This window comes from Vicugna pacos, chromosome 24 (assembly GCF_048564905.1).
Source record: "Vicugna pacos chromosome 24, VicPac4, whole genome shotgun sequence".
NCBI classification, from domain to species: domain Eukaryota; kingdom Metazoa; phylum Chordata; class Mammalia; order Artiodactyla; family Camelidae; genus Vicugna; species Vicugna pacos.
In genome coordinates this window covers 4363006-4375629 of record NC_133010.1, presented here as the reverse complement: position 1 = coordinate 4375629, position 12624 = coordinate 4363006, and the positions used below count along the sequence as shown (strand labels likewise).

General features: G+C 51.7%; 1 protein-coding gene across 1 annotated transcript in view; it reads left to right on the top strand.

The window, feature by feature from the left end:
- The window catches only part of LOC140688917 (netrin-G2-like), a 41100-nt gene that overhangs the window by 18395 nt on the left and 10081 nt on the right, over positions 1 to 12624 (top strand). Inside the window, exons 3-4 of the mRNA XM_072948889.1 lie at positions 8544 to 8716; positions 11167 to 11193. Of these exons, the coding sequence (XP_072804990.1) occupies positions 8544 to 8716; positions 11167 to 11193 (200 nt within the window). The remainder of the gene's footprint in view (positions 1 to 8543; positions 8717 to 11166; positions 11194 to 12624) is intronic.

Genomic DNA, 12624 nt, shown 5'->3' with positions numbered 1-12624 from the left:
CAGTTCCCACGGCACCGGCCCCCCAGGAGGGCGGACGTTCAGTCTGGGCTCTGGTGTCAGCTGCCCGGATTCAAGTCCTGGGTCTGCCCCCTTCTCAACTAGGGGACCTCAGGCAGCTCAGTGCACCGCCCCAGGCCTGTTTCCCCATCTGCACAACGCAGGTGATGATAGTATGTTGCTCACAGGACCATTGTGAAGGGCTGTGTTCATCCGGGTGGAGCTCTGAGAACGGTGCCTTGTACCGGCTGTGTTCACCAGCCAGACTTTCTTCAAGGCACAACGTGATAGGTTGATGCAGAGAGTAAAACCAACCTCTGAAGGCTTGTACGAGAGATCACAGTAGAACCCTGGCTCCCAGGCTGAGTCATTCAGGTCACCGCTTCACTGTTTCCCAAACATCCCAACTACTGATTCATTTGTTTATTAATAGCTTTACTGAAATGTCATTTACATGCCCAGATATACTCATTTAAAGTGTACAATTCAGTGGCTTTCAGTATCTTCACAGAGTTGGACAGTCATCCCCACTATCAATTTCAGAACATCTTCCTTACCCCAGAATGAACCCCGGACCATCCAGCGGCCACTCCCGTTCTCCCCTCCCCCACCCCCGCCGCCCCCGGCAACCATGAATCTACTTTTTGTCTGTGCTGGACATTTCCTGTAAGTGGATTCATACAATATGTGGCCTTTTGTGTCTGGCTTCTGCACGTAGCATGATGTGTTCAAGGTTCACCCACGCTGCCGCAGGTGTCCCTTCTGTGGCTGAGTAATATTCCAAAGTGCGGACACATCGCATTTAGTTTTCCTGTTGCTGGACGTCTGAGACTTGTTTCTACCTTTCGACTATTATGAATCGTGAGCATTCATGGACACGTTTTTGTGTGGACATGTTTTCATTTCTCTTGGGTAGATACTGAGGAGCAGAATTACTGGGTCATCTCATAAGTCAGTCTCGCCTTTTGAGGAAGGGCCAGCCTGCCTTCCAAAGTAGCTGCGTCATTTCGCACCTCCACCCACAGTGTACACAGGTTCTGTTTCCTCCACGGTCTCACAGTCATGTGCTACTATCTGTGTACGTGTATGTTTAATGGAAGTGTAGTTGATTTACAATGTTGTGTTAGTTTCTGGTGTACAGAATAGTCCTTCAATTGTACGTATGTTCTATTTCATTATAGGTTATTACAAGCTATCAAATGCCATTCCCTGGGCTAATCCTTCTCTGTGTTTTTGATAATAGCCATTCTGAGGGTGTGAGGTAGGAACCCCTTGTGACTTGATTTGCATTTCCCTGCTGGTTCATGATGTGAGCATGTGCTTCTTGGCTATTTGTGTGTCTTTTTGGAAGAAATGCCTATTCACATCCTTTTCCCATTTAAAAAATTGAATTCTTTTCATTATTGAGTTGTAAGAGTTTATTAAATGATACGTCTCTTATTAAAGATAAGATTCACAACATTTTTCTCCCAGTCTGTGACTTAGCTTTGCACTTTTCCGAGGGCATCCTCTGAAACACAAAAGTATTTAATTTTGATAAAGTCCAGTGTATCTGTTTTTTTTATCCTGTGCCTTATAGTTTGGGTGTCATGTGTGAAAAAAACCATTGCTTAATCCAGCATCATGAAGATTCACTCCTGCATCTCCTTCCCAAAGGTACCTGGTTTTGGCTATTTCATAGAGACCTTTGATCCACTTTGAATTGACTTGTTTAGGACATAAGGTAGAATTCCAACTTCAATCTTTTACATCAAGAGATCTCACATTATTTCTTTCTTTTCTTACTTAATAATTTCTTTAAATGAATATTCTTTTAAAATTTGGCCTCACCTAGGCAATAATATTTTTGAGATTCCCAGGTTTGGTGAGTTTGTCACTTGAAGAAAATCCTGTGTAATCAAAAATAAACAGTAACCATCATACTGTTTTATAGCTCCTGCCCACATCTTCCCCGTCATCTTGTCTGCTCCACATTGGGAGAAGGTGCTGATTATCCTGAGTACTGGGAGGAGGGAGAATATAGCAGGGGCTGATGGGAGGCAGGGATTGTGAAAGGCTTCCATGCAGAAGTGATATTTGGCCGTGAACCTAACACTCCCTCTAGGTGTTAGCTTTAGGAGAAGGGGGTGGAGTCTGGCCGTGCTATCCAAGTGGAGGGAACAGCACGTGCAAAGGACCAGAGGAAAGCGGGGTTAGAAGGCCTGCTGGACAGAGCTGGGGAGAGACACAGAGACAAGGAGAGGCATAGAGGAACACAGAAAGAGAGCCAGAAAGGTCGAGCCCTATGCGCGCGCACACACACACACACACACACACACACACACACACACACACGGGCAGCATCACCCAGAGCTCCCTGCAAAAGTCAGGACATCTGAGAAGCACCTCCATTGACTGGGTTCTGTTTCTGTGCCAGCCCCTGTGAGGCTTCCCCCACACTGTGTAGGCTCCTCCTGGCAGCCCTGCCCAGCAGGGAACCTCTTCTCTCTTTGAGAAAGCACCGTGCTCATTCCAGGGCTCAACCAGGGAGGGCAGGGAAGCCCAGACACCCCCTGGGAGATGAAGATGGTGGGAGGGGCTGGCCAGCCTGGGGCCTGAGCAGAGCCGGAGTCAGAGAGGGACGTCTGGATTTGGGTCCAGAGTGCGTGACTTCGGACCAGCTTCTCCCTCACCTGTCCCCCCCCTCTCATGGGCCAGTCCAGCTCTCATGTCCCACAACCCTGTACTATCATCATTAACAATAGACGTCTCAGATTCAGCTGCTCTTTTACGGACTTTTAACCAGCCAAGTTCAATGTTGTCACCCGAAGTTGAGATGGCATCTTTTCTTTATGTAGCTGATATCTAAAAATATCCCATCCTCAGGCCAGGGGCATGGAGTACATTCCTGGCTCCACGCAGCTGGGGTGTTCCTCTCCAGCTAGCTAAGTGGGATGTTAAATATGAATTCAGATGAAAAAAGTTAAAACTTTCCAAGGTCAAATACATTCTGCAAATAAATATTTGTTAAAATCAGCCAGTTTCTTTCCTGCAGGACTTGTCAGAGCCTTTAATATGCAGATGCGTACTGCGTGGAGGGGTTGGTCAGGGAGCAGGGTGTGAGGGCACTAGGAAAGCATCATATATGTTGACCAGTAAGGTTCAAGCACAAGACCTTTCTTTGCAATGGATGATCTTTGGGCTCTAGTGTCCCCAGGAAGAAGGGTCCATCCAAAATACCAAAGCTGCCTTCCCGTTGTCCTCTGTTTCTGTCCCAGAGCTGAGCACATAGCAGGCCCACAGTACTTGTGTGGGAGTGGGTCGGAATTCCAGAGAAAGAATGAACAGCCTTTCTCATGCCCTGTTTACTTCTGCTGCAGTAAAACCTTGACACGGTTAGGGTCCAGGTAACATGGGGTTAAAATAACACAGACTTAGCACCGGCTAACCCCCACGGACAGCGCCTTCGCTCTGCATCAGAATTCAAAAGACATCCTTGGACCTGGGAACTGAGAATCACAAACAGTACATGGTGTGTGATGCAGAGCAAATATTTGTTTCCCAAACAGGTCCATGATGCACCTGCTTCTCCTGAGAGGAAGGGCTGTGTGAGCTCAGGAACCAGCCGCCTTCCCCACCTAACCTGGTTTCCGGTTTTCAAATAACATGTGTCACCTGCTTAAAAAAGTAACACCTGCTCACTATTAAAGAACATAGCAAAACATGCAAAGTGACAAAAGAAGGAAACAGAAATCATTTATAATCCTACCCGCCCCTTGCCCCAGGACAGGTGCAGGAATACACTCAGATGCATTGTCTGCTGGTGTTTTGGGTATGGATGCTCATATTTAAACATAATCAGAAGCTGCCTGGGTGGTCTGTTTGGGTTGCTGCAACAGTACCACAGACTTGGGGGGTGGGCCTTAACCTGCAGGCGTTTTTTTATTTTCTCACAATTTTGCTGGCCAGAAGGCCAAGATCAAGGTGCTGGCAGGGTTGGTTTCTAGTGAGATCGCTTTTCCTGTCTTGCAGATGGCCAACGTCCCACTGTCCTCAAATGGGAGAGAGCGAGCTCTGGTGTCTTTTATAAGGGCACCTCCTTTTATAAGGGCACCAACCCTATTGGATCAGGGCCCCACTCTTCTGACCTCCTATAACTTTAGTTACCTCTCTAAGGACTCCAGCTCCAAATACAGTTGCATTGGGGGTTAGGGCTTCAACATATAAACCTGAGGCGGACACGGTTCGGTCCACACCACTATAATACATGCACTTCGGTTTCCTTTTTTTAAAAAAAATTTTCAATCCATAGTCTAGCCCACATTAGCCTCTTGGACTCTGGAGTTGAATACCTCTGAGTTCCAGCCCCGATCACATTTTTGGGATCTCTGTGACTCTGGGCAAGATACTTAACCTCTCTGAGCCTCCTTTTCCTCGTCTGTGAAATGAAGTACTGAAGACAGAACCAGCTCTTGTGGTCAGTCTCTGGCTGAATGAGATGCCCAGCAGCGCACAGCAAGCACTCGCCATGTGTGGTCTTCTCATTTGTGTTAGGAGCACTCCCCAGGGCTCCCAAAAGCCTTGGACAACATAATATTCAATAGCTTTATTTTTAATAGCTTAATATTTAATAGCACTCCAGAGCACGGATGTGCCTAATTTCCGTAACCATCCTGCTAGGTGATTGGAGGGCAGAGAGAAATTACGAGGAAGGCGGCCCTGGCACTTCTGAAGCCAGCAGGCAGTGTGTTAATCTGCAGGGCTGCTAGAAACTTGGCATGGAAGGCTGGCCTCCCAGCCGTGCTCTGGTCAGATGGAGACAAAGAGGGCAGGAGGAGAGCAGAAGAGCCGGAATGAAGGGGCTGGCGGGATGGATATGCAAGGCGGGAAGTCACATCCTGGGCGGATGAGAAGCATCACTCGGCCCAGTGGAAGGTGGGGTGTAAAGAGAACGGGGATGTTACGAGCTAGAGAAGAAATGCTGGTTGAGTGTTTGGGAGACAATCTCTGAGATGCTGGGGGTCAGGGAGGGGAAGGGCTGCACACGCCAGGCACCCCTGTCCTCAGTGGCCCACTGGGCGCAGCTTTCTCCCTGCTGTCCCCACCGTGGCTGTCATCCCCACAGACAGAGCACCCTCCACGGAGCAGCCACAGTGGTATACAAGGTCGGAGCCAGAGCAGGACACCTCCAGCCTTCCAGTGGCTTCCAGACAGAATCCAGACTGTATGTCACCATCCGGCCTCCTCCTCCCCTCTTAGCTCATCTCAGAACTCACAGGTTGAGCTCTTAGCCCGAGGGTCTTCCCTCACGCTCTTGCCTCCTTCCTGAAGGTTCTCCCCACCTTGCCTGAGTCACTTTTTTAAAAAACTTTTTATTTTTAATTTTTAAAATTGAAGTATAGTTGATTTATAATGTTGTGTTAGTTTCTGGTGTACAGCACAGTGATTCATTATACATATACATACATATATTCTTTTTCAGATTCTTTTCCATTATAGGTTATCACAGGATATTGAATATAGTTCCCTGTGCTATCCAGCAGGTCTTTGTTGTTTCTCTGTTTTGTATATAGTGGTGTGTATCTGCAAATCCCAGACTCCCATTTTATCTCTTCCCACCCCCTTCCTCCCTGGTGACCATAAGTTTGTTTTCTGTCTGTGAGTCTGTTTCCATTTTGTAGATAAGTTCATCTGGGTCATTTTTTTTTAGATTCCACATATAAGTGATATCATATGATATTTGTCTTTCTCCTTTTGGTTTATCACGTAGTATAATAACCCCTAGGCCCATCCATGTTGCTGTAAATGGCATTATTTCTTTTTTTATGGCTGAGTAGTATTCCACTGTGTGTGTGTGTGTGTGTGTGTGTGTGTGTGTGTGTGTGTGTGTGTGTCACTACTTCTTTATCCAGTCATCTGTTGATGGGCACGTAGGGTGCTTCCATGTCCTGGCTATTGTAAATAGTGCTGCTGTGAACATTGGGGTGTACGTATTGTTTTTGGAATAGAGTTTCCTCCAGATACACGCCCAGGAGAGGGATTGTTGGATCATAGGGTAAGTCTATTTTTAGATTTTTAAGGAATTTCCACACTACTTTCCATAATGGCTGCACCAAAATACATTCCCACCAGCAGTGTAGGAGGGTTCACTTATCTCCACACCCTCTCCAGCATTTATCGTTTGCGGACTTTTGAATGATGGCCATTCTGACCAGTGTGAGGTGATACCTCATTGCAGTTTTGATTTGCCTTTCTCTGATAATTAGCAACACTGAGCATTTTCTCATGTGCCTATTGGCCATTTGTACGTCTTCACTGGAGAAATGTTTGTTTAGGTCTTCTGCCCATGTTTTGGTTGGGTTGTTTGTTTTTTTGTTACTGAGTTGTATGAGCTGTTTGTATTCTGGAAATTAAGCCCTTGTCAGTTGCCTGAGTAACTCTGGATGCTCCTTCAGGTCTTAGTTGAAAGCCGTTCTTCCTGGCAGCCTCTCCTGCTTTCCCCAGACTAAGCGAAGACCCCCCCCATGACACCTTCTCCTTTGAGTAACAACTGACACTCATTAAAGATTTGCATGATTATTATTTTTAAATTGTCTTGATTAATTTTGGTTCACAGGTAATTGAGCAGACTGTACAGAGAGTTCCAATACCCATTTCCCCACACAGCTCCCCCGTTACTAGCCTCTTGCGTTCATGTGGTACCTTTGTTACAGCTGATGAACGATCATTGATGTGTTATTGCCAACTAGAGTCCACAGTTAACGTTAGGGCTCTGTCTTGGAGCTGGGTTGAGCTGGGTTTTGACAAATGCATAATGTCATGTATCCACCATGACAGTGTCACACAGAATTGTGTCACTGCCCTAAAAATCCCCTGGGCTCCAGCTATCCAGTTCCTGCCCCTCCCCCAGTCACTGATTTTTTAAAATTATCTCCCTGCTGGACTCTATCCTCCATCAGAGCAGGGACGCCTATCTGCTTTGTCGACCATTAGACTTGCTCTTCCCAGCTCAGAGCCTGGCATACAACAGGCACCCTATAAATAAGTTTCTTTGCATATTTTAATAAAAATAAAATTCTACCAAACACGTTATTCTGCAACTTGCTTTTTACAAATATTGACACTATATCTTGGAAATCTTCCCATATCAAAATATAGAGCACACTCTCTCTCTTTAACTTTTCATTATGAATTATTTCCAACATCCACACAAAACTAGGACGTACTCTCATGAACTGCCGTATACCTAACACACAGCTTCAGCCGTTACCTCATAGCTCTTCTTGTTTCGCCTGAATCTCTGCCCATGTTCCCCCTTTCTGTGTTATTCTGCAGCAGATCCCAGACATCAGATCATTTCATCTGTAAGGATGTGTGTGTGTCCCTAAAGATAAGGACTTTTTAAAAAGGAACCACAATACCATCACTGAACTTAACAAACATTCATTTTTTAATATCACCAAATATAGTCAGTGTTCAAATTTCCAGTCGTCTTGTGAATATGTGTTTTGCTCATCTGAGTTTAGAGGCTGTTTGAACCAGGCTCCCAGTGAGGTCCACGCCCTGCCCTTGGTCGTGATGCCTTTGAGATTTCTCTTGATCTTGGTCATCCACCCACCACATCAAGTTTTGCCCCTTTGCAATTCATCCTTTCTAGAAACTATGTCATCACTTCTGGAGTTTCCCACAGTCTGGATTTTGCTGACTGCGTCCCCCCGGTGTTGTTTAGTACATTTCTCTGTCCTCTGTATTTCCTGTGAATTCGTAGCTGGGTCCAGAGTGTTGATCAGATTCAAGTTCAGTGTGTCTTGACAAGGCTGCTTCAGGGTAGAGTGTATCCGCCCATCAGGAAGCTGTTCTCAGGTTGCTTCTCTGTGGATGCTCTGTGCCTAAAGCCGTCTGTTCAGTAGGGGACGCTAAGTGGGGACTAATTCTATCTTTCCTTCTCCAATTATCAGCTAGAATGCTTCTATAAAAAGAAACATCCTCTCATCAACTGTTGGTTACCTGGAGGAACAGTTATATAGGACAGGCAAGGCAAATACTTGATTCTTTCCTTTTATTTACTGGGTTCAGAATAATGAGTTGCCTATAAATATTTGAATGAAGGAATGGATAATGCATGTGTGGATGAATTGACAGGGGCTTGAGTCGGGGCTTCTCTCTGCCCTCAAGGGCATGGGTGCAGGCTGCAGCCGAGAGCGGAGGTGCAGCCTGGGGCCAGGTCCACCTCTACACAACCAGGGGCAGGTCCCCCTCACTCCCTGTCAACCCGCCACGGTTGAGAGCAAAGGTGATCAGAAGCTGCGTTATTAAGAAATGCAGCACCTGGGACAAGGGCACCTCATCTTGGAGAAGACCCACAGCAGTGAGCCAGGGGAAGGCCCGGGGACGGGGGTGTTCCCTTGACGGGTGGGGAATCGGGAACATTTGTCCCGGGGGAGAGTCGTGGCAGGTTGGACCAGTAGCCTCAAGGGTCCCTCCCAGCCCCTCCCAGCCCCTCCTGGGAGCCAGGCCGGCCCGCCCGCGAGCTCGCTGACGCCCCTGCCCCCTCCGTGTTCCCCCAGGTGCAAGTGCAACCTCCACGCCAACCTGTGCTCCGTGCGCGAGGGCAGCCTGCAGTGCGAGTGCGAACACAACACCACGGGCCCCGACTGCGGCAAGTGCAAGAGGAGCTTCCGCACGCGCTCCTGGCGGGCCGGCTCCTACCTGCCGCTGCCCCACGGCTCTCCCAACGCGTGTGCCTACCGCGCCCCTCCCCACCAGGGCCCCGCGAGGTCCCGGTCTCCAGGAGCTGTGGATTCCATCACTCCCATGCACACACGGCATGCACAAACTTGCAAGCATGCCCACGCTGACACACAGGCACTAGCACAGGCACACGCGCGCGCACTCCTTGTGACTCAGCTCCTGAGCGCCAGGCCTTGTGATCAGACCCTCTGGCGTGACTGCATCCTGCCCACCCCGTCCTCAGGAACCGAGGGGAGCGGCTCAGCATCCTCCCTGCCTTCCTTCCTTCCCCTTCTTGACCCCAAGGCAGGAGAGAGGGCCCGCAGGGTGTCAGGAGCAGTGGGGACCCTTCACTCCAGGCTGACCGTGGCGAGCAGCTCCATTCCTCCTAACCAGCCTTACGGGGCATTTACAAGGTGCTGCACAGCAGCGAGTGCTGGGCGGGGGTCCCCACGCCCTCGACCCTCAGGGCGGCTCCTGGAAGTGGGCTTTCCCTTATCCCATTTTACAGAGGGGTCCTCTGAGGCCCTGGCCCCTGCCCTCTGCACTATCCTCTCCTCTCCTGGCTCAGCCTTCCTGTGCCGGAGGCCAGCCTCAGGGGGTGCCCGTACACCCCTGCATCGTGAACACCCTTGGGGGGCCACCCATTATCAGCCCCCAGCATAGTCCACGGGTGTCTCCATGAAACCAAGAATTTCCGGGCGCTGCTGCACTGCCACGGATAAGGGCCCGGGCTGGTACTGGGTGGGGTCTCCCCAGTCCCCCCACCCTAGTGATTTCACTGATGTCTGACATTCGTGCTTTGACAAGGACGCTGCACGTGGCACTGTGTACACAGCTTCTCAGCCCTCACCGTAACCTCTGGAGGGGTATTTTTAGAATTCCCCCACTCTCTGGATGAGCAAACTGAGGCCCAGTGACTGTCAGTGCCCCTCGATTTAGCAGCAAGTTAGGTGCCAGCAACTGGACCCGATTCCAAAGCCAGGCAGGGCGGCAGGCTTCTGCAGCAGGACGGCTCCGCCCGCGCCTTCAGGGCGCACTCCTGGCAGCCCCTCCGTCGGCACCCCTGCCACCGACCAGTGAAAGATTTATGTAACTTCAGGCTGATCAAAGCTGGAAGCCTCACAATGAGGCTGTGACAGACACGTCCTGTCCTATGTGTTCTGGGCAGCGACTCCACAGGCTTTTGAAGGGTGACTTGCCAGGCTCACAGCGTGCGGGTCTTCAAAGACACAGGTTGTGCTCGGGGCGCCAACAGCCCGGCCCCGCCTGGCTCCCTCCCCACGGGGTGCCTGACCCGTCTCTTTGGTGCCAAAACCATTTCTTGAACCCTTTCTTTAGTCGCTGTCACCTCCCTCTGACTGGTAGTCTCGCCTCCTTTCATCCGTCCTGCTGACCTCACCCACCTCCTCCCCGCCTGCTCCCTGCCTTGTCTCTGTGCCCCATCCTCCTCCTGGAAGGATCCTTTGAGGTCCCCCGGCACCCACAACAGAGACCCTTACCTGCAGGTCATGCACTGTGGGGTCCCCAGGCTCAGCTTCCAAGACTCCCTCACTGCCTGCCGCCAGGGTCACCAGGAGAGGTCCACCCACCACATGCACCCCTGCCCACACCCCAGCTTCCACCTGAGGGCTTCCCGGAGCGCAGAGCGGCTCCATCCTCGGTCAGGAACACCTGGGGTGGGGGGTGGAGCTTGGGCGCCGGCTCTTTCCGCCTGAGACTGATCATTCCTGCCCTAGTATCGTAAGTCCCCTGGTCAAACCCGTCCCTGGGGCACAGACACACAGGGACAGAAAAGCCCGGTTGGGATCAGGCCTCGGCCACTCACAGCTGGGTGGCCTTGGACAAACCATTTCTTCTCCTGAGCCCTGTTTTCTCGTCTGTAGAATCAGGACCCTAATAAAACCCCTGTGGGACTGTTGTGAGGCCTGAGTGGCCCGCAGGCAGAACTCTCTCAACACCTGTGAGTTGAGAGATTATCTTCCAATCAGTGGTTCAGCTGTCCCTGAATTTCCCCTGAAGGGAGCAGGCACCGTGGTTTCTCTTTGGTGCCCAGTAAATTAGTCTGCCCCCGTGGTTGAGACCCTCATTTTCTGTGACATCCCATTGCCCTCCAGAGAATGTCTCCCTGCCTCTTTGTCCTGCACTGGAGGACCCAAGAGTCTAAAATCAAACAAGAAGGGTGTGTGCAAAGCCCCCAGTGGAATGTTTGGCCCTTATCAGTACGTCCCCGGTTAGGGTAAGTCACAGCTCTGAGACTCAGTTTCTCCATCTGCAAAATGGGCTAATAGCAATCCCTCTCAGGGTGCCGGTGAGGATGGAGTGGATAATCCAACCCAGTCCTCACATAGTGAGGTGCCCAGGCCCCCTAGTTTCTTGCCCCTGGCCCTGCCTCCCCCTCCTCTGCAGGGAGGTGGCGGCCAGGCCCCTTACTCTGCTGTGACCCTTCTCTTCCTGCAGGTGCCGCTGCGGGCTCCGCCATTGGCAGTAAGTACACAGCTGGGTCACCGCCCTGGGGAAGGTGACTGGGACCCTCAGTGCACGAGCCTCTTTGCACGTCCTGGAAAGAGCTGGAGAGAGAAGAAGGGGCTTTGCTGCCCCCACTGAGCCCAGGGGCCTCCCCACCCCTCCTCTAATCACGCCACATTTGCTTTCCCCCTCCTCACTGCCTCCTGCCTGTCTCCTAATTTCTCCCCTCCAGCCTCTTGGCCAGTGCTGCTTTGGAAAGGTCCCCTTCCGCACCCCCAGGTGAACTCCCCGCTTCTCCCTCTCCTGTCAGGCAAGGGGGGGTGACCTTCCCCAACCAGTGGCAGAATCCCCACCCCCACCTCCCTGGGGCTGACCGTGGGGTTTGGCCTCCCTCCGGGCAGCCTGAAGCTGTCACCTCTGCAGCCGCTCCCCTGCAGTGAGGCTGGGGGAGGTAAGTCCGCATCTTGATGCATCCAGGTCAGCTCAGGTCCCAGAGCAGTCAGACCATCTGAGTCGGGGAGTCCTGAGAACTCAACAGGGAATGTGAGGGAGGGTGGGAGGGTGACGGACAGACTGTCATGAGTCACCATCAAGTACTCACAGCACCGGGCATCGGCTAAGCAGGACACTTGGATTATGTCCTTTCCTCCTTCCAGCTCCCGCCCCCCGGACAGGTAGGTATTGTCACCTGCTCTGAGATGCGGCAGGAGAGGACTTGACAGAGTCAAACCGCCAGCTAGCGGCAGACCCCCCCCACATCTCAGAAAGGCTTCCGGGGGCGCGGCCTCCCTCCTCCAGGGCTCTTTAGGCCCACACTCGCCCCCAGGTGGCTCCCTGCTGGGACACCAGTGGACAGAGAGGGGGCCAGAGGCGGCTGGATCTGGTGGGGACACCTGTCCACTCAGTGGGGTCGTAAGTAAGTTGCTCCTCTGTGTTTCGGTCCCCCACCGACCCCCCACCCTCTCTTACTTTTCTCATCTCTCACCAGGCATCAGCAGGTCCCAGAAAGACCCCGTCCCCCAAGTCCCTGTGGCCACTGTGGCCACGAGGGTGGACCCCACCACTCCTGCCCCCTCCACGTCCACTGCTGGGGCCCCCGTGGCCCCCAGCACCCCACAACCCACAGGTGGGTACCCAGGTACAGCCCCAGCTGCCCTGCCCTTTCCCGCTTCTTGCCCGAGTCCCCGCCTCTCTCTGTGATGTATGATGTGGGAGGCATCAGCCCCGGGGAGGGCAGGGGCTTGGCTTTTAGTGTAGAGAAGGCTAGAGCTGCAGAGCCAGAGCCGCCAGAGCGTGAGGCCAGGAGGCCTCCAGGCCGTCTGGATCCACCTGTCATGGGGCCCCAGCCAGGGGATCCAGGGCTCACTTCAAGGTCCTAAATCCTCTTCCTCCTGCGCTGCCCCAAGGCACTGCTCAGGAGGACCCCAGACAGGTGTGGCCAAAAGGACA